At 38.0% G+C, this 26,048-nt stretch overlaps 7 protein-coding genes across 7 annotated transcripts; 4 read left to right on the forward strand and 3 right to left on the reverse strand.

Moving 5' to 3' along the window:
* Positions 1-1,795: 1,795 nt before the first annotated feature.
* EAF02_008046 (uncharacterized protein) lies at positions 1,796-4,925 on the reverse strand (the record flags this gene model as incomplete). The annotated part of the gene is made up of 2 exons (XM_038904094.1): positions 1,796-4,311; positions 4,601-4,925. 2 exons carry the CDS (start codon positions 4,923-4,925, stop codon positions 1,796-1,798), a joined length of 2,841 nt encoding a protein of 946 aa, XP_038756375.1.
* Positions 4,926-6,381: 1,456 nt separating this feature from the next.
* EAF02_008047 (uncharacterized protein) lies at positions 6,382-10,218 on the forward strand. Its single transcript, XM_038904095.1, has 3 exons — positions 6,382-6,793; positions 6,847-7,073; positions 7,127-10,218. Exons 1-3 carry the CDS (start codon positions 6,785-6,787, stop codon positions 8,301-8,303), a joined length of 1,413 nt encoding a protein of 470 aa, XP_038756376.1. The 5' UTR covers positions 6,382-6,784; the 3' UTR covers positions 8,304-10,218.
* On the reverse strand, positions 8,653-10,095 carry EAF02_008048 (uncharacterized protein; the record flags this gene model as incomplete). Its single annotated transcript, XM_038904096.1, has 1 exon — positions 8,653-10,095. The coding sequence occupies one exon, from the start codon at positions 10,093-10,095 to the stop codon at positions 8,653-8,655; it is 1,443 nt and encodes a 480-aa protein (XP_038756377.1).
* An 88-nt stretch (positions 10,219-10,306) lies between the features above and the next one.
* EAF02_008049 (uncharacterized protein) lies at positions 10,307-12,298 on the forward strand. The gene is made up of 3 exons (XM_038904097.1): positions 10,307-10,522; positions 10,579-10,908; positions 10,967-12,298. Exons 1-3 carry the CDS (start codon positions 10,520-10,522, stop codon positions 11,822-11,824), a joined length of 1,191 nt encoding a protein of 396 aa, XP_038756378.1. The 5' UTR covers positions 10,307-10,519; the 3' UTR covers positions 11,825-12,298.
* A 518-nt stretch (positions 12,299-12,816) lies between these two features.
* EAF02_008050 (uncharacterized protein) lies at positions 12,817-14,048 on the forward strand (the record flags this gene model as incomplete). The annotated part of the gene is made up of 2 exons (XM_038904098.1): positions 12,817-13,343; positions 13,406-14,048. 2 exons carry the CDS (start codon positions 12,817-12,819, stop codon positions 14,046-14,048), a joined length of 1,170 nt encoding a protein of 389 aa, XP_038756379.1.
* Positions 14,049-14,573: 525 nt separating this feature from the next.
* Positions 14,574-15,455, reverse strand: EAF02_008051 (uncharacterized protein; the record flags this gene model as incomplete). The annotated part of the gene is made up of 3 exons (XM_038904099.1): positions 14,574-14,802; positions 14,897-15,324; positions 15,390-15,455. 3 exons carry the CDS (start codon positions 15,453-15,455, stop codon positions 14,574-14,576), a joined length of 723 nt encoding a protein of 240 aa, XP_038756380.1.
* Positions 15,456-16,786: 1,331 nt separating this feature from the next.
* Positions 16,787-17,437, forward strand: EAF02_008052 (uncharacterized protein; the record flags this gene model as incomplete). The annotated part of the gene is made up of 2 exons (XM_038904100.1): positions 16,787-16,929; positions 17,206-17,437. 2 exons carry the CDS (start codon positions 16,787-16,789, stop codon positions 17,435-17,437), a joined length of 375 nt encoding a protein of 124 aa, XP_038756381.1.
* Positions 17,438-26,048: the final 8,611 nt, after the last annotated feature.

Below are 26,048 nucleotides of genomic sequence, written 5' to 3' on the forward strand. Positions count from 1 at the left end.
ATCTTTATATTCAAAAGTGTATTCTTATATGCTAATCTCTCTATACTCTTAGTTAAAGCTAGTACAATCTTAAATAAAGATATAGGAGAGCTCGATTGATAACGAATTATTCGAGATTTAATTAGTATTAATTGAAAGAGTGCTTCTATAGGATTGTGAAGTGTTTGAGAAATCCAAGATTCTAAATTGGGAGGAGGAGGAGTAGGTGTATGGATTCGAATATTTAATTAGAAAGCATTACTTCAGAATCGAATGGGACTAATCCTGTTTCTTGAAACTCTGATTTCATATTCTGATTTGTAATTAATCATTCATATATAGCTTTAAAAGCTATAAAGAATTTGATCTTTGAGATATGATTGATATATATCTTTATAAACCCCTCAATTTGTATATTATACTCTCATTTTAAGGTATTAAAGTATTTAATATCAAAAAACTAGATTAAATAACTTGAATGCAATAGTAAACACACACATTTAATATTATTCTTTTTACAATAATTCTAGAATGATATTGATTTATAGCTTTTATACCTATCCAGCATTAGTATTCTATATTTGCCCTTAATTCGATTTCTTGTATATTTATTGAAGTATTTCAACCATTCTAATTCTATCTCATTATTCGTTTACTTATTACTTGTAGATTTAATAGCTCAATCTACAGAAAGATCAGTTTCTGTATACCAATTGGAAAGATGCATCTATCCTTGAACTATCAGAAATGAAGGTATAGTATCCCCCTCACTATTGCTGTATATAATTGCTATAGCCTATTCTTGATTGTCTAGCTATATAGCTTTACTTCTACTATATCTCTCAGTATCAATAACAATTATACCAATACTTATCATTCCCATTATAAAACCTGTTTCATCGAAATTCCATAAATCACAATCGAGAATACCATATTTCGCTCACATATTCGATATAAGTCGGAACCAGTTTTCAATAAATATAGAATCTTTACAAAGAGCTTTTTGAAAATCATAAACACATTTAAAATATATCTTTAGCTTTATATAATGTTTAATAAATCGATAAGCCCAGAGCTTTCCAACTCTTTTTATATTTCGAGATTCAAGAATATGATTCGCTATATCTTTCATTCCCTTTTGTTTAAATACAAAACCTTTTGAATCCATATCAATTATATATTGAATAATGATTTCCTTTTCTAGTTTCAAGAGATTTTGAGATTTAGGTTGAATTTCTGTATAAGAAGGTATACCATCAATTCTATATTGTAATATTGATTATAGGATATTATATAATATTACAGCCTTTCGAATACTTAGCTTCTTATCTTTCTAAATAACTATAATAACAAGTAATATACAGGCTTCTTTATTATTCGAATCTATTGTAGATTGTTGATAAAATACATGTTGAAATGAGAAAGTCGAATTAAGATGAAAGTGGGCCACCCACTGATATGGGCCACGCACTGATAAACCACGTTATATATTTAATATATTATTAATAGAAACTAGCTTTATCTCTTAAATCCAATTCGCTTTTTAAATATAGGTCGTTTATAGTAAACTCTAAATAAGTCTACTATTAATCTCTAGTTTCGCTTTTAACTATATATAAATTAATCATTTCGGAGTTAAAGATTACTTTAAAATAGAGAATCAAAATTAAATTTAGTTCTAGAATAAAACGTATTATAGTCATATGCGCATTCACATAGTTAAAAAATTCTAAGCGCGTTGATTTCTGTATTATCAAAAACCCTCGTACGCTCACAAGACTAACTTATATTCTTTGTAATGTAGTAATACTAGATTTCATTTTGTATTGAGTCTCTGATTCATTTGCTCAAGATCCTCACCATCCTCGGCTCTCTTAGCTTTCTTTCTCAAAGGGCTCCGTGTGTGACCATTGGTCAAACTCTCGAGTTTTGAGGGCTCTACACCTGTTACATCTTTCCTTTTCTTACCATTTATCACCGCTTCCTGGGCTGAAGATTGTTGAGCTCGGTGCAGAGTAGACTGAGCAGGCGCAGGAGTATCACCTGCGGGCTCCGTGGTATCATTGCTGGAACTCTTTTGCAGATATTCTAGGCCAGCTTGCAGGTCTCCGACTGCTTCAATGAGATCCGCACTCATCTCGGTTAAACTCTTCTGCTGAGTCTCGATCTTTCCGTTGAGATCTTGAATCTTGAGATCCAGGGTTGTGTAAGACTGTTTGAGTGTAGTCAACCCAGCTTGAGTGCTTGTGGTAGCTTCATCAAGCTTCTTGGCAGTTGTTCCGAGCTTAATTTGACCTTTAGTCAACGAGTCTACTTCTTGGCGTAAAGACTCGGTAGCTCCATTGCCTGCATTTGTTGGGCTTTGCTTGCGAACAGATTGGCCTTGGAGGGCCACTACTTGACTCTTCAACTTCTCCAGTTGGGTGGTATGACTGGAATGTTGCTTCCTCAACTCTAAGAAGGTTCGTTCGGCATTTCCAACATCGGGATAAATTACTTCCAACTGGTGCAACATATCCTTCGCTAGATCATCTGTTGATATATTATTGAATCGACTGTTTAGGTGTCTTAATGCTATAGTATTCGCGTTTTGGTCGTTGTTCGTTTCGGTGACTCGATGAGCAAAGCGATTTAGGTCTTGCACGAATACATCCATACGAATCTGAATATTGGCGATCTTTTCATTGATGGTTATATCACTACGTTGAATAGAGTTTACTTGGTTATCGAGCTCCTCAACACGTTTAAATAGAACTTGGTCCATTTGTTCCCGCTGCTCTTTATAAAGTTCAAAAGCTTTCTTGACATCCGTGATATCTTGCGCTGCTGTGGAAAATGGCGAGATTCTCGTGACTGGCTTATTCATGCTGAGAGAATCTATCTTTTTGAGAGAGTCCTCCAATTCATTCAGCCTAGATTCATAATTTTCCATCGTGCTTTTCAATTGCTCATGAACTTTAGCATCTTCCTGGGGCACAGTGCGGCTAGGAGATCCAAGAGAGCTTTCGATCCTGTCGATTCTTTCCTCCAGAACCCTAATGTCTTCTAGAGCATTACGAATTCTAGTCTGCATCACCCCGATCATCGTTGCGCTTGATCCGCTTGCTATTTTGGAGGGAGCCTGGGATATGGCAATGGACGGAGCTTGAGGAATCTGCTCCAGTCGACCAATCTTATCCTTTAGGGAGTTCAATTCCTCTACAGTAGTTCCAAGACTTTGAAGGATGACTTTATGAGTGTCCTTCATGGCGTTTAGCTCTTGTTCGTGAGTTCCAAGTTTTACGGCGACGTCCCTTTGAGCAGTCTGGAGTTCAATAAACTTTGTCATGTCGTTCTTTAGCTCACTAATTTTTTCCAGGCTCGACGACTTAAAATCATCTAAGGAAACCTTGTGATTTTCTGACGACTTTTCGAGGGATGTGACTTTACTTGTAAGAAGTTCAATATCATCACTTTTCGCTTTCAAGATGGTGGATTGTTTGCCGGTCTCCTGCTGGAGCGTTGTCATATTTTCCTCTGAGTTTTTGATCGACGCATCATGTTTCTTCAGGGAATTTTCATGGCTATCTAGGCGGCTATCTAGGCGGGGACCGAGTGAAGCAAGTTCGCTACGAGTAGCTTGATGCCGCTGATCAAGCTTTGTAAATTGATCAGACAGATTGTGGTGTTCGCGTTTTGTCTTGGCTTCGCTGGTTTCTATCATCTCTGCAAATCGTGCCTCACTTCTTTTGATCTCGGCAACAACCTTGCGATTTTCGACTTGACTTTCTTGAAAGCGATCGTTGATATCGGAAATTTCATCTTTCTGATCCATGGCAGTCATTGTTTTCTCAAGGTCCTTCACTTTCTCTTCCAACTTCCGACAACGTTCCTGGAGGTACCTCGAGTCATCTGCGATAGGAAGCGAGGCTTTGATAACCAGGCAAGAGGCAATATTTTTAGCTGCCTCTTTCTGCAATCTCTTGGCCTTCTCAAGCTCTTCGTTGGTTTTCGTGAGGACATCTTCTGCCTCAGCTTTGCGTTTATTTTGTACATCCATGTGCGTAGGGAAGCTTTGCATGATGGGACTCATCCTCTGTATTTCCTCAACTTGCTGTTTCAGACTCTCTTCGGCCGAGTTTCGTACTTGATTTAGCATACTCCTAGAATCCCCTTGGTTGGCAAATTGCATCAAAGCATCAATCAGAGATTCTAACTGAGATGATTCTGTAACAGGAACTTGTTTAGAAGCATTGATGAGGGGGTTGACAGATTTTTCCATAATATTACTCGGTCTTGATGGCATGGAATTTGCAGTGAGATTCGAATATCCTTCTCCACGATGATTGGTCCCTAGGGTTTGTTAGTTTAGGTTGCATAATTTGATTCTGTCGAACATAATAAAGACTCGAGTTCGAAAATCATAACGTCTTCAATGACTTGTCCTACCACGTCCGCTTAAATAAGACAAACTATTGCTACTTTCACAAGGAAATCAAGGAACATCATTCAACAGAGCAGCAGTGTCCTCCTCACAGGTTTTGTCACTATTTGAGCTAGTGCGAACGATTGAGCTTTCCGTGGCTTTCAAATCAAACTAATTTGAAATTGTTTCGAAAAGATGATGATGAATTGTACTTGCCTTTTGATGCTGATTCAATATCAGTCGTTGCTGTTGTTGGTCTTGTTGTTGTTGGAGAGCGATTATCAGACTTAGGGAGTTGAGTATTCATCGAGCTGTTCTCCTCAGAAGAGCGACTCCCTCGATCTGCCCTCTCCCCATTTCTCTTGGTGCCACTGTCTTTGTTCTCGCGACCTCCATCCAATCTACGATTCTCATGTCCTTCTTCATTGACTTGCCCGTCTCTGGAACCATAATTTTTAGCCGGCCTATGCCTATCATCACGATGGGAACCTGTTGGTCCTCGTAGAGGAGGTCTATCCTCTGAGTGTTTGCGGCTTGACATAGTTGGCGACGACAGGAAAGTACTTCTTTGCCTTGCTTGTCGATGATCGAATCTTGAAACCCCAATACTAATTTTCAATTAAAGAGGTTGAAAAGCGAGACTGACTTTCCATGGGATGAATAGAAGAAAGCGAGTTCCCTAAGCAGAATACCAACATTAATAAATCCTCCGAGATGACTTGGTAAGAAAGTTTGCCCTGTAGAGTTGAGACTAGTAAGATGAAGTTAAAAGTTACCCTCGTCGGCGTGGACTTTGAGAAGATGGTGAAAGGTTGAGAGGTTGTAGGTTGTAGGTTGTGAAGTGTAAGTAAGTTAGTTGTGGGTTGTGGGTTGTGGTTAGATATTACTCTCACTTCGAGTGAGGTTGAAAGAGTGTGTTTGATATCAGTATGGAAAAAAAGTCTCTCCGTATTTCAGACCTCTTCGAAAAAAGGTGTGGGCAATACTAGGTATGAATGTATGAATAAACAAACAGCCAGGCGACTTGAATCAAAGGTTTGAGAGAGGTGAGGAAAGAAAGTGAAGATAGGTGAATGCTAGATAGCGAGATACTAGGTAGGTAGGTAGAGATTAAACATGAGAGCTTTCTTAAATTCAAGTAAATACGCTTTTAGATAAATTAAAAATTTAATAGGGAATTTATTCCTACGCTAGCAGGGATAGTACATATCTTAGAGTCACGCTAGAGCTGAAATGGCTTAGTGCTACCCACCTACCCATGATACAGATGAACCTGGATATACGTGCACGGGCTATACGGGAATCCTCTTTATACGGGCATATTTTTCAACCTCAAAAAAATTTATATGGTGAAATTGACCTATACGAGCAAACCTTTATATAAGAGCATATGGTCCTAATTTTCCCCAATGCCCTTATAAAAATTGGTGGTAGTGGTCCAAGCTTTAGCCTATCACATGATGAATTCATAAATTCACATGACAAATTTAATGAAAATGGGGAGGCTGAAGGTATAAACCGAGGCTAAAGGTATAAAACGAGGCTAAATGCCGAGCTGAAACTGTATATACGGGCATTTAGGCCTCGAAATTTTTAGGCCCTTATATCCAGGTTCATCTGTACTAGGTAATCAAGGTGGTCTCTTTATTGCTAGAATTCTACATCTACTGGATATATTCACCCTTTGTATTCTCATTGAATAAGCGTAAAGGCTGATCTACTTAGTACTTACTAATAAGTTGTATATTATTATTTCATACTTATCGTCTTTTTTGAGTACTGTAGGTGTAGGTGGTGTAGCTATCTCTACCTAGTACTAGTAGTACCAACTTGCCTATTAGTCTTTTGTCGTAGTATATTTCGTAGTATATTTCGTAGTATATTTCATAGTATATTTCATAGTATATTTCATAGTATATTTCGTAGTGTATTTGGTAGTAGAAATTCGAGCTTGATTTCCTTACCATCTACCTACCTACATCAGTACAGCTATCTAATCGATCAGCTGATCATATATTTAAAGCTCAACAACAATAAGTACCTAGTACTACCTACTTTTAACCATACCAGTACCTCGAAGCAAGTCCTAGACATCGATATCGATATCTAAATCTAAATCTAAACCTAAACCCAAACCCAAGTGGAATATCAGTCAGTGCTTGATAAGGCTTGACAACGCTTAAGAAACGCGTCGCGGCACTCATCAGATACCTGCCCCCAAAACTTTTTTTTATCTGCCCGATAAGAGAAAAGAAGAAGAACGAACGAACTAACTTCTCTCTTCCGCCTCGTCCATTTCATCATAACCTACTCGTACCACATCAACAACTATTCTTTCTTCCCCCTACCTGTTCACCTCTATCACATCTCGAATTTCCGTCAAATCGCAAATTCTGCACCATGGCTGCGGTAAGATTAATTCGTTCCAAATGAATCATGTATGAAAACTCACAAAATTCTAGTCAATTCAAACCGTCTCGGAGAGCAAAGAGTTGCGCGGGCTCAATTTAATCGCCGCTCATTCTCATATTCGCGGCTTAGGTGTTGATCCGGATAGTCTTGAACCCCGCGCATCCTCCCAGGGACTTGTAGGTCAGGAAAAGGCGCGTAAAGCTGCTGCCGTCATTTTACAAATGGTCAAGGAAGGGAAGATAGCAGGTCGAGCAGTCTTAATTGCGGGTCCTCCGAGGTATGTGATCTTAGAGGTCGTCATGAAAATCTATACTGACCCGTGTCTATCAGTACTGGAAAGACGGCGATAGCAATGGGAATGGCACAATCTCTAGGCTCGGATGTGCCATTTACCATGTTGGCCTCTTCAGAAATATTCTCCCTCGAAATGTCAAAAACTGAAGCCCTTACTCAAGCCTTCCGAAAGTCGATAGGCGTGCGCATAAAGGAGGAGAGTGAGATGATTGAAGGAGAGGTCGTTGAGATCCAGACCGACAGGAGTGTAACAGGTGGTACGAAGCAGGGCAAATTAACTATCAAAACCACCGACATGGAGACGATATACGACATGGGAAGCAAGATGATCGATTCCATGACAAAGGAGCGCGTAATGGCGGGTGATATTATTTCAATTGACAAATCCTCTGGCAAAATCACCAAGCTGGGGCGATCTTACGCAAAATCAAGAGATTACGATGCAATGGGTGTAGATACAAAGTTCCTGCAGTGTCCTGACGGAGAGCTTCAAAAGCGCAAAGAGGTTGTCCACACTGTGAGTTTACACGAGATCGATGTCATCAATTCGAGAACGCAAGGTTTCTTAGCTCTCTTTTCAGGAGATACTGGAGAAATCAGAAGCGAGGTTCGCGATCAGATCAATACGAAGGTTGCAGAATGGAAAGAAGAAGGAAAAGCCGAAATTGTGCCTGTCGTTCTTTTCATCGATGAAGTCCACATGCTGGATATCGAATGCTTTTCGTATATTAATCGTGCGTTGGAAGATGAGCTCGCACCTATCGTCATAATGGCAAGCAACCGCGGAAACTCTAGAATTCGAGGCACGAATTATAAGAGTCCCCATGGATTACCTCTTGATTTCTTAGACCGGGTCGTCATTGTTAGCACTCATCCATACGCCAAGGAAGAGATTCAGCAGATTCTCTCCATTCGTGCACAAGAGGAGGAGGTCGATGTTTCACCCGATGCACTAGCTTTACTTACTAAAATTGGGCAAGAAACTGGTATCAGATATGCCAGCAACCTCATTACCACATCACAACTTATCTGTGCCAAGCGAAAGGCCAAGCAAATTGGTATCGAAGATGTTCAACGGAGCTTCACTCTCTTCTTCGACTCTGCACGTAGCGTCAAATTTGTTACAGACTTTGAAAAACGTCTCATTGGGGAGGAAGGAGGTGTGAATTTGTCAGTGACCAATGGTCATGGCGATGCAATGGAACTTTCATGAATGACGAAGGGTTCGAAGGGTTTTAGATATGATCGTTTGGCGTTGGTCGTTCCTATTTGCTGTGGTAAGCAAGCAAATAGTAGAACTTTATGTTGTATATTAGGGCTGACTAAAAGTGGGCGCAATTACGGAGATGTAATGGAATGGGCAAACTTCCTTTAGCTGAGATATGATGCAATACACTAATCCTATGTATGTGAATGGCTTGGAGATGTCATATAACTCATGTGATCAATCGAGAACGATGTACTTGTCTTTGCACTATCGCAGCAAAATAAGCCAACTTTAACATGTAACTATAAACTAATTACGCCCATTAATTCTTTGTATCCCGGGTATCATGGCATAATCATACAAAATCCGCAACTCTACTCCAATTATCCTCCTGCCCTACTCTTTTAAACTCGACTCCCTCTCCAAAGTAGCCCGCATCTTGCCACGCTACCATAGTCGGGCCATCAAAAGGACCTTGTTTGGCAGCCCCGTCCCGACCATCAGTCCATCTGTATTCCCACATTTTGGTGGGCGCGGGGCCATTCTCTTCGTTCATAGCCACTTCTTCGGATGGCTCTTCCCAGTCTTCACCCGTCTCTCTCCGATATTGTCGTATAAGCATCTCTCTCTCCTGCTCATAAACATCCATTTGGCCTCTTATGAGCAATTGATCAGCAGCGCCTGTAATAGCGTTTATAGCATCTCGTATTCTGGTCTGTTCCGGGTCTTCAATCTTCTCAGCATCCACATCCATAGAATCATCCTTTTGGGTTTGCTTCTTTAATTTCCATTTCGGTATTTTCTTCGTCTTTACTTGGCTCTTTCCAAGCCTTGCCAGCGCTTCGAGAACTGTCTCGGCTTTATCCAATCGTAATATTAATGTTCGTAAGATATCTGAGAGTAACATGGCATCATCCTCGAGCCGTTTTTGCCGCCGTTCCTCCTCCCTTTTCTCGTGTGCTTCTGCAGCTTTCTTCATATCCTTCTTGCTAATTCCTTCCAGCCAAGTGTCGTGCACTGCATCTCGATCCGCTGCATTTCGCACAAAATTGCCATTCGCATCAAATTTGCCTTCTTCCTGTTCAGCCTTCATATTGAAGGCATCGACCTTAGGGGCATTCCTCTTCAATCCACCGGCACCAACCTCCTCGTCCACGTCTTCTTCTTGTGCGGCCAACACGGCATCCTCTTCGTCATCGCTGCTCTCTTGGTCGTCCATCGCGTGCGTTGATAATTTTCCTTTTGGGTCTAATGCAAAGTTCCCAGATACATGACCTCCACTCTTGCTACCCAAAACCTGACCTTCAATTTCATCTTCCTTCAAGAATCGTACTTCTTTCCCTTTTTTGCGAGCCTTCAGTTCACTCTCGTCCTCATCGCCGTCCGCAAATTCATCCTCCAAGTCTGCAAACATGTCCGCATCTTCCTCCATATCCGTCTTCCCATTTGTCGCACCAGGTTTCTCCTTGCTATATCCATCTAGGGCTTCCGCCAGATTTACCTCGCCCTTCTTTCCTTTGGCTCTTTCGTCTGCACGCGCGTCGAAACCCTCATTATCAGAATCAGAATCGTAACCATCGATATTAACCGCTCCTCTTTTGGTACCAGTTCCTCGACTTCCGATAACATCTGCATCCAGAACTGCATCTTCCTCGGGTTCGTCAGCTACCAAAGCAGATGGGTTTCTTAGATCGAATTTTGGTTTCTTTGAAGGGCCATCCTCATTTTCATTCCGATGCGAACGGGCAAATTCTTCGCCAGCACGTTTCGGTCGCGCAGCTGCGTATCTGGAAGACATATTGTATTTCTGATTCGCTATCCCTTTGAATTGAGAAGCTTCGAGACTTTGAAATATGAATAATATAAAGTAAATGCTGTCTTTCTTTGCAAGGTTCGGGAAACATTTGAAGCTTTAAGGTTTCGGAGTTAAGAGTCCCCCGCCATTTAAAGCAACCGAGAGAGAGAGCTGGTTCCTGCGTCATCTCTTGACAGCCTTTGAGCTTCTGCAGCTTATTCACTTACTATAAACTCTCATACTACACCAACAAACTCCGAGAACTACATCTACTTACAAAAGCCATACAAACAATTTAATTGCAAATAAATCTTACAGGAATATCTGAACTTTACCTCTCATCCAACTTTTTCAAGGCTTTCGATTTTTTACGATATAGATTTTACCCATCATACCATAAGACACAGATCTTACTTATTCAAAGAAAATGGTATGTGAAATGATCCGCAGGCAATATGTCCCTTCGCATACTGATGAAATTAATAGTCGTACTCGGGTTTTTATGAAGGAGATGACCCAGCTGCCATGTATCAAATGTTGCAGCAGCGCGGGATGCGAGGGCCTCCCAAACGTTTCGATGAATACTACCGATGTTATCCAACTGTCATGATACCCGGTCCTGAACGAGACAACCTTAATTATGGAGGAAAGATTATTATGCCACCATCTGCTTTGGAGAAGCTTACTCGATTACACATTACGTACCCTATGCTTTTCGAGCTTATCAACAGTCGACATCCCGATGGACCAAAATTAACACATGCTGGTGTACTGGAGTTTATTGCAGATGAAGGAAAGGTTTATCTTCCACACTGGGTACGCGCCCTTTCTGTCTCATCGAAAAGTATGTTTTTAATCTAACCACCTAACTCAGATGATGCAAACCCTTGGACTTGAAACTGGAGATCTCTTCCAGATCAAATCGACCGATCTTCCCCCTGCCTCTCTTATCAAACTTCAACCTCAATCCGTCAATTTTCTCGACATCTCCAACCCAAAGGCCGTGCTCGAAAAGGCGTTTCGTGACTTCTCTACGGTCACTAAAGGCGATATCTTTAGCTTCCACTATAACGATACTATCTACGATATTGCGGTGTTGGAGGTCAAACCAGTTACTGACAAAATGGGGGTTAGTATGCTCGAAACAGATGTTGAGGTCGATTTCGCAGCTCCGTTAGGCTATGTCGAGCCAACTCCAGTCAGGGGTAATGGTAGCGGAACCAGCACACCTAGAAGTGCCATCGGCGGTTTACCTGCAGGTGGCATGCTTCATAGTCAAGGAACCATGGCACAGGCTATCAACTACAATGCCATTGCACCAACATCTAATTCTGTCGCACAAGGCGCAAAAGCGGCCTCGTCCAACTTTGTATCTGGTGGTCACAAACTGAGCGCCAAGAAGGGCACAAAGACCCCCACACCTACTGCGTCAACTCCTGTTGCTGGAGTTAGCACGAACACTCCTGCCGTATCGGTTCGAAGAACGAATGGTCCTCAACCTCTTCGATTACCACCCAACAAACTTTTCTTCGGTTACGAAGTCAAACCAGTCAAAACCCAAGCTGATAAGGACAGAGAGAATGCAGATGCAAAGCAACCCCATTTCTCGGGGCAAGGACAATCACTGAAGACCGGCAAGAAGGTGGAGGCCAAAAGCGAGCCAGCTCCAGAGCCTCAAGCCAAGGGCGACAGTATAGGTCGGAGGCTGGATGGAAAAGATGCCAATAAGTAGTGGGATAGAAGCGAATATATCATGATGATGGTGGCGTTTAAAGGCGGGTAACCTCTCTGGCGTTCTGAGGCTTGGCACATAATGCTGCATGGGAAGGAGGACATCTTATGCTATTTAGATCTTTGCGTTAAAGAAAATCTGCATTCTGATGATACCAGTAGGTATGGAACTCTGTGAAGCAACCTGTATTGTAGTCAACAGGCACTGGAAATTGTTTAAGTGACTAAAGTCCACCAAAGTTATTCAGAGACCTTTCATACTATGTCAAACAGTGCATTGCCTAGCATCCAGTCGCATTTTCCTCCGCGCTCCGGACTGGAACATAGAAGAGCTTTCATAGTGGACACAAAAAACCTCGAGGTTATTGCATCCACAGCGACCTTCCAAATTTCATGATTTCATTTCCCAATATGGTAGGCATGAATGAAGTTGTGCAAGTATCTATCGAACCCCCTCTTCCTGCCAGATTTGAGGATACACTTCGAGCCGGTTATTCCGAATGCGTCTGCGCTCCTTCTTTAAGAATATCAATGTGTTCATGTGCAAAAACTTCCTGTTCCTTATCCTTCTTGAGACACATAATGCTTCATTAATTCGATGCAACATAATTCTACTTTGACAGACTTTTGTGAACTTCTTCTTTTGTTGGAAACCATCAATAGCACTGTTATCGATACGCATCTACCATAAAATATCCTTCAAATACTATTTCGTAGAAGACTAGCAACACTCAAGTTTTTGGAAGACATACGTTGTTATTATAAGCTTGCTGTTGGCGCTGACCTAAAAGTATTGGTGAGCGCCTTATGAGCATGAGCCTTCTTGACAAACCGAAGATACATCAATGTTCATGGCTGACAGACCAGTTGGCTTTTAGAAATTTCTCATCTTAATGATTAGACCTTAGCGGAAGAAATACATCCCTCGGAGCGACGATTTTACTGATAAGATAATCTCTATATTACTCGTTGCTGGGCTCCATCATATCCAGAATGCCAACTTCGCGTGGCAGGAGACAAAAGTTTTCTTCTCAGGAGGATGCGTACCTTTGCAATTTCAGAGAATGGCGAAATGAAGAAGTATCAGAATCATGGGCTCAGTTTCTCGCCAGATACGAGAAGAAATTCTGGGCCGATCCCCATAGTTCAGCGTCACTATTTCGAAGGGCCGAAAAGCTTTCTGGTCATCGTCATCAGACTCTATCTCGAGTTGAAGAAATGATGCATCATATGCTTAAGATGCGCAAATCGAGTCTCTTGTGGACATGGGGAAGAATCGGCCAGGCTTTTGGTACCAATGCGAGGACTGCTTCTGCGGCATATAAGAATTTCTTAGAGAGGAGCGGAATCGACGAAGACGAGAATGAATCTCGTCGTATAATGTGGACTGAGTCCGACAGAAGGAGACTCGGTAGGGCGCGTCATCTCGGTTACTCATGGGAACGTATATCTAAGCAATTTGGTCGCGAGGAGTATATCTGCATGTCGGCACATTACATACAATCTTATGGGGGGAGCAGGTCTGGGAACTTGAATGCCTCTTTCCATCCAAAGCATTTTTTTTTTTCATTGGAAAGAGCAGCGGGCATCCCATGCAAAAGTCAGCGGGTGCCCCGGAGGTTAAAGATGAGGGTGAAGATTATCAATGGGTGAAGAGTCTCGTTACACGAAATGAAAGAGGACAATCACAGCCTAGGTCTGGCGTCACAAATGCTAAACAATCAGGAAGCGGCAGTTCGCAGTCATGCTTCACTAATTCAGAGCACGTGAAGAGCCATTCTGTATTGAAATTGGAACAGAATTCTAAGTTGATCGGCCGTATACCAACAAAGCATTCGCTTGATGGAAGCAAGGCTGCAATGGCACCGACATCTCAGGCTGGCAGCGGTTATTGTGCCCCCTTAAGAGCGGCAAAGCCAATTTGTAGAGAAAGTCTTGCGAAAATGAGATTCGATGGATGTGCGGCGAGCCCAAATTTTCTACAAACATTTGATTCTCGGCTACCTGAAACTGGCCGCCGGAATGAGTTTGGTCCCAGAGGTTTCGTCAAGATCGACACAGAGACGGCCAGCCATTGTTTTCCGGCCAGTCTCAAAAATCGAAGAAGTTACAAGCCCAGCTGCAGTGAAGAACTAGATGGACCATATGTCAAGGTGAAGAAAGAAGTGGAAGATGATGAAAGCAATGAGAACATGAAATATTGCATGATTAGTAAATCAAGATGACTTGGATTCATCTCTGCAATATTGGATGATACAGACATGGGATGTATCGTTTGAGAACTTTGTACTATTGTTAAATTTGTTACGTTATTGACAAACCTATGAAGAGGGAGATGTTGCACTTCAGGGACAGCATGATTAGTCAAATATGTATTATTTTCAATTCTAGGGTTAATCCGCGGTCAGGAGTATTCGTCAGAGGAAACGTGGTCCATTTGCTTAAAGTATCAAAACCCTAAAACGAAAGAATTGTTTGAAATCGACAAGCAAGTATTACACAGTGAAGCTAAACAAGTTATTCGGATTCCCTACTTCCCAATTTTCAGTAAAACTCTACTTCAAGAAGAATCCACAGGAATCATCGTCGTAGTTTTCTTCCCTCTTGACCAATAGTCCGGACTGCAGTCTAAAAATCAAGATCATCAAATCCCCAAACCAAGTAACACATTCAAATCATTTAAAATTGTTGAATTTTATCGAAATGGTGAGTTGTTTTCAAAGTTCAACTGCTTTTCGACATTCGATCCCTCATACTATTGGACTGCAGTCCGGACTATTGGGTACCCTGTGTCTGTCCTGGAAGCTGGTGGTATCATATCCACTAACGCTTTGGGCCCAAGGATCAAAACAGTATCCCTGCTCATCTCGATGTGCGGCTCCAAAGGACTCTTTGTATCCAATTTGTTCGTGAAGAGGCGTACCAAAGAATGAAGCGTTAGTTATACGGCTGTTGAAACTTCCCGTGCTGCTCATGGAACTGTTGAAACTAACAAACACCGGGGGTAGGAAAATTGAGACTGTTTGGAGACGCGGGTGAGTTCATTGAGAAAGGGGTGTCGAGACAGACTGACTCTTCTGGAGTGGAGAAAGAGATATAGAAGTCGGACTCGGTCTTCATCTTTGACTGGGGAGTGATGGGTGTGGCGGGCTCGCACTTGGTGACTTCTAGTGCGGGGAACAAGCTGCTATGGTTCGTCTCCATGTCACTTGTGTTCATGTAGAGGGGTGTATGAGCGTTCTGAGACTCGTTTTTCATGTGAAGATTAAGGTTGGGGCTATCGTGAATGTTCTCCTGATTTTTGAGTTTGGGCTCTCGTTTGGTGGATTTTTTCTTCTCGATCCTAGAACGTCGAGGAGTAGCAATCTTCCTGGTATGAACGGGCGATAATGTTGCATTGTCCATTTGTTTCTTGAATCGAGAGTAGCGCATTCGAGCAGCGTGACCGTTGGTAATTTCTTGGGAAAGAATAGGATCATGCGCCACTTTATTCCAATCAATCTGTGGAATTATTGTCAGTATTCCACTCACACAATGAGATTTTTCATTAAATGAGGATTTCATACATCTTTGAGGCATTTTTGACTAAGTATTGCATATAGCAAGCGATTAATGGCTCCGTCATTGGTCATTGTTTGATTTGCTATTGAACTAGCTAACTCGATGACCGCAGGTAACACACCTAACTTCGGGTTTTTTCGATGTATTTAAGAGGGGGACGGGGGGGCGACGAAGTTAGACTGAGAGGATTAGGAAGCCTTTTAGCGTAGATAGCAGGGAATGAATGCTTCCCTCGCTGATGCAACAGGGCGCAAATGGCGTTTTGGGGTCTTGCTTTTGAAGGCGAAGAAGCACAAATATTGTAGGGCAGCAAGAATGGTGTTGTGAATATTTGCAAAGAATCATGTGAGGATTTGTGAGGGGAAGATATAGAAATATTCATCTTGATGCACCAATCTTGCGCGGAGTTTAGTAGTAAAATGTGCATTTTCCAAGCTGATTTTATTGAAAGAGAACTTAAAACATTTGATATTCTATTGAAATGCACACAGATATTGCTTTTGGTAAGGATGTGTATAGTCAATCAATGATCTGAAAGGAAGTCGAAGATATCAGAAAGGTATTCAATCTGCTAATATGTGGCACAGTGATTACGACCGTCGCTCGTGCCCCTTTTCGGTAGATATATCAATACAACCCCTGGGCTTGGAAGGATTATCAAACAAAAAAATTGACGAGGTGACTTTCCTTTTCCTTTTTACATACGCTTAGGTAGCTTGAATGAACGGAACAAGTAAGAGTGTCGTAAGGATGGCCAAGTGATTGTTTGATGATAAAAACAATTACCCGAGACACGCGCGCCACAGCGACAAACACTCTTTGGAGTGTTTGATAAGGTTGCATTCATTTACTTTTGATGATTCTATCTGTGAATCATGATTGAAGATTTTGTGGCTATTTGCATTAGTTCCCTGTCCTGCTTCCATTCTACAATTGCTTTGCCTCACTCAATATCGTGTGACTGCATGAATACTACCTACCTAGGTAGACAGAAAAATGTGAAGATTGAGCTATGTATCTTGTAGGTATGAAGATGATCAAAGCCTACGGGATTATTATCTGTAGTTGAATAGATGATGAAGAGTAGATTCAGATTGTTGAAGTTGGAAGTTAATTTCTAGAAACTCTCTAAGAAAATCAATCACAAGGCCTTGCATATACCTACCCCCTCCAGCTGTATCTATCTACCCAATTCTATATGCTTAATTCACTCACTTGCGAAAATCATGTCATTCGTTTTGAAATTCACTTTTCATATGATGTATCTCTCCACAATCCTTCTCAATCTTGTTTCTCTCCTCCACCCATCTTCTTCCCAAACCTACAACTGCATCCATCTACAAACTCAAGCAGCAGCAATAAGAACAAGAACAAATTCCAATCTCGCATTCTTCAATCAATCATGCCTTCTCAGTGGGATCATAGGGCTGACAAGGATTTGTTGTTGGCTATCATCGAAGGAAACAATCTCAAGGCTATTGAATGGCCCATAATCTCCGAGAGTCTCCAGAAAAAAGGCTACTCTTTTACCAAGGAGGCTTGCCGGTACGTAAGGAAGTTTGTTTCATATCTTGTCCACGGTCTATGTGTGTTCCTTGACTTATATCAAGGATTCTGATCGTTGTTTCGATTCGAATGGTCTCCCTCAAATCAAAATTGAAGTCCCGTGTTTCTCAACTACTGTACACTACTATTCTGAAATTATCACCTCCATGTATCTCCATCCGCATAATAGTTGGCTTCCTTAAATTGCAACAATTCTATCTCTACCACAGCCCCTCTCAAACAATTCTTGCACAAAGACTGACCAAGCAATAAAAGACAACATTTCCAGAAGATCAGAAAAGAATCTCGCATCGGCTCTCCCTCTGCTTCCACACACGCCACTCCTGTTGCCACCTCTGTCAAGAAACGCAAGTCCAAGGCTGCTTCTATCGAGGAGGGACAAGAGAATGATGAGGAGGAAACGCCCTCGAAGAATCAATCGAAGCGGGTCAAGAAAGAAAGTGATGATCAATCTGCCGCTGAACTAGGAGTCGAGAGTGAGGTGTGACTGTGGTCAATGATTGCCGGTAAGTACTGCGTCATCGCTGTTGATAGATAACCCTGATGTGGTACGAACAGAGCCGGGATGCTGACAATTGAATAGTCTCGATAATGCTTGGCTTTGGGGGGATATTCTCTCTCGTTGCATATTATACGGTGGCCAGGATGGAGATTGGGCTGTGCATATTAGACATCAAAGAAGGAGCAACAAAGTAACTTGAAGTCTAACTGATCTCACTTGGTCTCAGATTATTGAGCTTTCTTAAGTCGGCGACGGAGCGTTGGAGGGGTAGCTTTTCTGCAAATAGCGTCTTACCGTGGACATTGATCTTATCACTAGGATTTGTCATACTTCGTGGAAAAATAATAAAATGATAAAACTATACTCAGAGAGCTCGGGTTCCAAACTTTGTTCGCTCTCAATCGTGTCAATTACTTTAATGTAAATATGGACTTTCCTATGAAATGATTGGACCTTTCAAAGCTTTAGCTCAAAGTAGTTGAAATATGATATATGTCACGGGTTCACTAGCGTAGTATATTAGCGTAGTGGATGCTTAGTCATCTTTGCCATTATATGGCAAAGTTACATCGTATCACTTTCAACCTCTTTATAGAATATCATATATCCAATCTAGTACCTATCCCTTATATCGTGATAATATATTCTATTTTCATAAAGATCCTATTATTATATATCAATAGCAATCCGATTTAATAATAATACTCTAATAAAGACTTCATTTTCACCCTTATCTTTATTCTTATCTTCATCTTTATTCTTATTTTTATCTTTATTCTTATCTTTATCTTCATTCTTATTTTTATTTTTATTTTTAAAATAACAAATACACTTAATTTGTTATTTATAAAAAATAGAATTCAAATACTCAATAATCTTAAAACAAATATTCGAATTATTTTTACTAAATAACAATGATTTACAAATAAACTTTTAAACATTTTTAACCCCAATCTTCGAAATCCAGTACTTAGTTTTTCTAAAAATAAACAATTATACTTATATTATTTATATAGTATTGTTAATAATTCATTAGAGTTATTTCATAATATACAGATTAAAATAGATACAGATCTGAGTAATAAGTATATAGTCCTAGCTAACATACAAATCTATTTATAAACCCAAACATAATTGAATATAGTATTATAAAACCAGTTTTCCTAATTACTATAAAACACATTAGTCCAAACCCTTAATTCATTTATTGGTATTTGGTAATAAACTTCTAAAACCTAAAATCTTTAAAAGAAAGAAGACTGATATAATAATACAATAAAACAAGTATCTAGCTTGAAAACAAGGATTACAAATCTACTGGATATCTAATACTATTATATTTGATACTAAAAAAAAGAAACTTTTATATATAGTTTCTTTTATTGAAGGATATATATATTAAAAACGATTAAAAGATATTAATAATATTTTACAAAATAATTCAGTCTATATAATCACCGATTTGTTTTTTTAAAAAGCTTAATAGCTTTTATATTACAATCGATTTCGAGCGGGAAGTAGCAATTTAGTTTGATAAATTCAAGATTGCTAGAGAAATAGGTTTTTATAATATTCTATATATAATTAGAATATTTAGGTAATTAATGTTATAAGTTTGATTGAAAATAGTTTTTTATTTTAAAATAAAAAGTTTTAAAGAATTAAAATTTATAATTTATATAAACTTAAGCCTCTATACACTAAATAATATCAAAAGATAAAAAAAGAAATTTATAATTTAGAATCAGAATTATTAGAAAAATGATTATTATAATATAGATTTATCAAAAAACAATTATAATTAATCTCGATTCAATATAACCCTTTCTACACTTACCACCACTCTATATAATAATTTTATAAAACTCAATATAATCAAATTCCAAAATAAGGTATAACAATACAAAAAGGAATATTGTTTCAGCTTTTATTATTATTATAAAAACCAGATTATTCTATTTAGGATTGTAATATAAAAAAAACAAATCAATATATAATGAGTGGTTAGAGAATATAATATAGAATCCTCAAAAGGAATATTAGAATATAATCATAATAATATCAAAAGAGAAAACCAACAATTTGGTTAAAACAAATAATATTGAAGCAATAGTAATTATAATCAAAATGACTTTTAGAAATATAATTATTAAAAACAGCTCTATATACAATAACAGTTTAATATAATCCATAGTTATATCAAGAATGATTTTTTAATATCTTTAGAAAGTATTTCTAATATCTTTCTATACAATAGTATAACATTACTATTAACATAATTTATCACCAAGTAGGTCATATTACCGAGTGGGCCACTTTTACTTCAATTCATACCTTCAAATCTATATTATTCAACAACGATTGAATTAATTAATTAAAACTATTAAGAATCTAATAATCTAGGATCTATTATATTATTTTGATAGATTCTTATATTATGATCTGTTTTTCTGTATTTACTATAATACCAAATAAAAAATGCTTTCCTATTAGAATTCTTTTCTTTTTGATATTCATTATATTGAATCTGAATATCAACCTTTTGTTAAGATAATATATCAAAGCTTCTTATCTAATAAATACTTCTCCTTAATATAATTGGGTTTTTTTTTGTATATCAATATTATTTAATATCTCATTTGCCTTTCGAAGTATATAAATCTCTATACTCAAAAGTGTATTCTTATAAGCTAATCTTTTTATACCTTTAGCTAAAGCTAATATAATTTTGAATATAGATATAGAAAGCTTGATTGATATTAAGGTTATTTGAGATTTCATTAAAATTGATTGAGAAAAAGCTTTAATTGAATTGTAAGAGGTTTGAGAGATTTATTGATTTAAATCGAAAAAGGAGGGATAGATATATTGAATTCGAATATTCAATTTCGAAGTATAGTATTAGATCAAAGGGTATTAACTGCTCTCTGAATCCTGATTTCATATTCTGAAAGTGATTGATTCTTTTATATATAGCTTTAAAACTATAAAGAATTCAATCTTTGAATATAATTTGATATATACCTTAATAAACTTATCAATTTGATTATTATATAAACATGTCAGATTTCTAATTTATTTCTATCATATTTTTCAATATTAATAATAATTATTGCTGTAGATATAATCCCTATTATAAAGCCTATTTCATCAAAATTATAGAAATCGCCATTCAAAATACTGTATTTCGCTTTTATATTCATAATCACTCGAAACCAATCTTCAATAAGCTTAGAATCTTTATAAAGAGCTCTTTGGAAATCATAAATATAACTAAAACACATCTTTAATTCAATTCGACATTATACAAATCAATATACCCAAAGCTTTCTAATACATTTCGAACCCCTCGATTTAAGAATATAATTCATCATATTTTCTATATTCTTGATATTGAATAGAAATCCTCTTAAATCTATATCAAATATATATTCAATAATCACATTCTCTTTCAATTTTGTAATTTTATAATAATTTGTTTGAATCTCTATATATGGAGTTAAATTGTTTATTCTATAACTAATTGTTATACGAAATATATTATATAGTTTAGTAATCTTTTGAATACTTAATTTTTTATTTTTTTGAAGAACTTCGATAACTAAAGTAAATATACTTCTTTATTTGTAGATTTTATAATAAATGATTAATAAAACATATATTGAATATAAAGAGTACAAATTGAAATGAAAATAGCCCACTTAGTGATATAGTCTACTCGATGATAAACCACATTATTGTTTAATAGCATATACAAGTTTCCGGAAAATATATTATCTTTATAATAAATCAGCCATAGAGATTATTAAGAAACAAGGAATGAATAAGATATACTATAGATAATACTGAATTGTTACAATTCAGTTTTATAAATAGCAAATCTCTATTTATTCAAATTATTATATTTCTAATATATATTTTCCCCCTTTAATATAATTAATCTAATTAATAACAAATGCTTTAGTAAAGTATTCATTAACCAATCATTTATTAATCAATATAAAATTTATATCCAACTCTTACTCTATTATTAACAAGCTTTGCTTAGCCAATAGCAATATAGCAAATATTATCACGAAATACTTTATTATATATATAGCAATAGGATTACATTTAGAAATCTGGATATTCTTTATTATAAAACTCTCCCCTAATATATTAGTTATTTTTGGCTTATTATAATTACAATACTATAACCCACATATATTTTTTTATTTATAGTGATTAACATCTAATGTTTGACCTCCCGAAGGGTATTCTAAATGTACTAAAGAATGGGCCTACAGATTGCTAACATTCTCGCTGCTTATAATAGTATAATATTAACTAATCAGAAGCTTATTGTCTTTAGTATTCTTCTACTCAATATTACTTATAGCGATTCTGTAACTGTTCTGTTTAAGGGTTTGTGATTTTCTTTTAGAGGATCTTATTTTATATATTATTCGGATATTGATGGATAATCAGATCTTGACAAAAAGACCATTGTCCTCCGCAAGGAGCCCGGCTGGTTCAGTGGTAAAGTGATCGGGCCACTCTCCCACTGTTCTACGACTTAAGGCTATAGCGACGAAATTTTCGTATATATGGGCCAATCCCCATCTTTGGGATCCACATAGATCCACTCTATATGCCGCCTCATAGGCCACCTTAGTGTGGACCTCATAACACAGCTCCTCTGAGCTTCGACAATCTACCGCTAACCCTAATAGAGCTTCTCTATTATGGGCCGCAAAAGCGATCGATCGAGTGCTGAGGAGGAACTAGTGATCCCCCCTCCAGCCACCACCACTGCGCCTATGCGCCACTCCGCTATCAAGCAGAACCACCGTTCCGGCCGCTCCTCTTGAGCGGCCTAATAGCCGAACCCTCCGCTCCTCTGAAGCATCACCACATATACACCCACTTCTTTGAAGCGGCACACCTGTACACACTGCTCCTGTCTATAAAACATGATTCTATGACAGAAGTAATTGTACAATCAGAGCGCTCCTCTCCATGAGCAGAAGGAAGCGCTAGGAATATGGGGCCAATCAAAAAACGGCCCTATTTGCGATCATTACACTGGCTTGTTTAGGATATATAGAAGGAACTGGGTTTACCCTATGAGGTTTTACTAGCGTGCGCATCAGCGCCTTTCTGTATTTGTAACTCTAGATCTAGTCACGTCTTTCATACCCCTCGGGAGGTCCTCCACAAGACGTTAATCACTATAAATAAATAAATAAATAAATGGATAATCAGATCGATTGTTATCGATTGGGAGTATATTTGGAATATGTGTCACGGGTTCACTAGCGTAGTATATTAGCGTAGTGGATGCTTAGTCATCTTTGCCATTATATGGCAAAGTTACATCGTACCACTTTCAATCTCTTTATAGAATATCATATATCCAATCTAGTACCTATTCCTTACATTGTGATAGTATATTCTATCTTCTTAAAGGTCCTATTGCTATATATTAATAGCAATCCGATCTTAATAATAATACTCTGATAGAGATTTCATTTTCGCTCTTGTTTTCGTCTTTGTCTTTATCTTTGTTCTTGTTTTCGTTTTCGTTCTTATTTTTGTTTTTATTCTCATCTTCGTTTTTGCCTTTAAAATAATGAATATATCTGGTTTGTTGTTTATAGAAAACGGAGTTCAAATACTTGACAATCTTAAAACAAGTATTCGAATTATCTTTGCTGAATAGTAATAGCTTGTAAGTGAACTTTCAAGCATTTCTAACCCCAATCTTTAAAATCTAGTATTTAGCCTTTTTGAGGATAAATAATTATATTTATACTATTTATATAGCATTATTTGACAAAAAGACCATTGTCCTCCGCAAGGAGCCTGGCTGGTTCAGTGGTAGAGTGATCGGGTCACTCTCCTACTGTTCTACGACTTATGGCTATAGCGATCTGATCCACATGGATCCACCCTATATGCCGCCTCATAGGCCACCTTAGTGTGGACCTCCTGACACAGCTCCACTGAGCTCCGACAATCTACCGCTAACCCTAATAGAGCTTTTCTATTATGGGCCGCAAAAGCGATCGATCGAATGCTGAGGGGGAACTGATCCCCCCTCCAGCCGCCACCACTGCGCCTATGCGCCATTCCGCTACTCAGCGGAACCATCGTTCCGGCTGCTCCTCTCGAGCGGCCCAATAGCCGAATCCTCCGCTCCTCTGGAGCACCATCACACACACACCCGCTTCTTTGAAGCGGCACACCTATACACACCGCTCCTGTCCATAAAACATGGTTCTATGACAGAAGTAATTGTACAATCAGAGCGCTCCTCTCCATGAGCAGAAGGAAGCGCTAGGAATATGGGGCCAATCAAAAAACGGCCCTATTTGCGATCATTACACTGGCTTGTTTAGGATATATAGAAGGAACTGGGTTTACCCTGTGAGGTTTTACTAGCGTGCGCATCAGCGCCTTTCTGTATTTGTAACTCTAGATCTAGCCACGTCTTTCATACCCCTCGGGAGGTCCTCTACAAGACGTTAATCACTATAAATAAATAAATAAATAAATATATAGCATTATTAATAATTCATTAGAGTTATTTTATAATATATAGATTAGGATAAACATAGATTTAAGCAATAAATATATAGCCCTAATCAACATACAAATTCATTTATAAATCCAAATACAACTAAATATAGTATTACAAAACCAGCTTTTCTAATTATTGTAAAACACATCAGCCCAAACCCTCAACTTATTTATTAGCACTTAACAACAAACCTTCAAAAACCCGGAAACCTTTAAAAAAGAGAAGATTGATATAATAACACAACAGAACGAGTATCTAGCTTGAAAATAAGGATTACAAATCTATTGAATATTTGATATTATTATATTTGATATTGAAAAGAAGAAACTTTTGTATATAGTCTTTCTTATTGAAAGATATATATATTAAAAATAATTAAAAGATATTAATAATATTTTACAAAATAATTTGGTCTATATAATTACTAATTTGTTTCTTAAAAAGCTTGATAGTCTTTATATTACAATTGACTTCGAACAGGAAGTAGTGATTCAGTTTGATAAATTCAAGATGTCAAAAAAATAGGCCTTTGTAATATTCTATATATAATTAGAATATTTAAATAATCAATATTATAAGTCTGATTGAAAAATGGTTCTTGTTTTAAAGCAAAAAGTTTCTGAAAAACTAAAACTTATGGTTTGTATAAACTCAAGTTTTTGCGCATTAAATAATATTGAAGGGTAAAGAAAGAAATTCACAATTTGGAGCCAGAATTACCGGGAAAATGATTATTATAATATAGGTTCATTAAAAAATAATTATAATCAATCTCGATTCAATATAATCCTTTCTATACTTGTTATCGCTTTATATAATAACTTTATAAAACTCGATACTATCAAATTCCAAAATAAGATATAACAATGTAAGGAGAAGCGCCATCTCGGCCTTTGTTATTATTACAAGAAATTAGATCACTCTGTTTGGAATTGTAATGCAAAAAAACAAGCTAACATATAACAAGTGGCCAGAGAATACAATACAGAACCTCTAAAAGGGGTATCAGGATATAGTTGTAATAATGCTAAAAGAGGAAATCAACAATTCGGCCGAGGTGAACAATATTGAAGCAATAGCAATCATAATTAAAATGATTTTTGGGAATATGGTTATCAACAATAGTCTTACACACGATAACAGCTTAATATAGTCTATAGCTATATCGAGAATGGTTCTTTAGTATTTTTAGAAAGTGCTTTTAATATCTCTTCACACAACAGTACAATATCATTATTACTATCCAATAGCACATACAAGTTCCCAGGAAATATATCATCTCCATAATAAATCGATTATGGAGGTTATTAAGAAACGAGAAATGGATAAGATATACTATATTATTATTATTATTATTATTAGTAATTTTCAACCGGGCCGTATAGGCGAGCCTCCCAGGGGGCATTACAAGTTGGGCTAACTGCAGGATAATCTTCTAGTTTACATGATCCCCCTTTCCTAGGGATGGGGTCTCAATACCCTCAGTAGCCTTCCAAGCGATGGCTAGCGCACTTGCGCCTTTGTCTCCGATCCTCTGAGCGCCTCCGTGCGCGCTTTCCGATCTCCTATATAGTATTTGTTTGAAAGCTGTTTTATCCTGTAAGGGTAGCTTTTGTATATATTCTATTGCAGTATGGTATGCTGTGTGCTTCAATTTTCTTCCACATAGCTTTTCTAGATCTATCCCCTCCTACTCCCTGCTTATGTTCGCCTGGATCAATCGATCCCTTTCCTTCTCTCTTTCTATTCTTCTGATAGTGTTTTAGGGCATATGCTTTTATAGAAATCTGTTATAGCAATGAATTTAGCGAATTTGGCTGGTGTATACATTAGCTGTTTCAGTAGTCGTTCTTGAGCTGCTTGATTGCAGGGTGGGTATTTGGGCTTGATATCTGGGGGCCAGGTTTCATAGGTCGCGAGGACTTTGCGGCAATGCACAATATGCTCGGGGGATTTGAATGCTCCACATGAGCAGTGGATTGTTGCTTCCTTGTGTTTAAATCGTCGGTAGTAGCTTTCGAAGTCGCCATGTGC

Source organism: Botrytis sinoallii, assembly GCF_014898435.1.
Source record: "Botrytis sinoallii strain Bc 23 chromosome Unknown BSIN_014, whole genome shotgun sequence".
Lineage (NCBI taxonomy): Eukaryota > Fungi > Ascomycota > Leotiomycetes > Helotiales > Sclerotiniaceae > Botrytis > Botrytis sinoallii.

Excerpts from the sequence above, each read along its gene's own strand:
- EAF02_008049 (XM_038904097.1), top strand. Across the intron at positions 10,909-10,966 it reads AGGTTTATCTTCCACACTGG|ATGATGCAAACCCTTGGACT; the intron begins GTACGCGCCCTT and ends CACCTAACTCAG.
- EAF02_008047 (XM_038904095.1), top strand. Across the intron at positions 7,074-7,126 it reads TTAATTGCGGGTCCTCCGAG|TACTGGAAAGACGGCGATAG; the intron begins GTATGTGATCTT and ends CGTGTCTATCAG.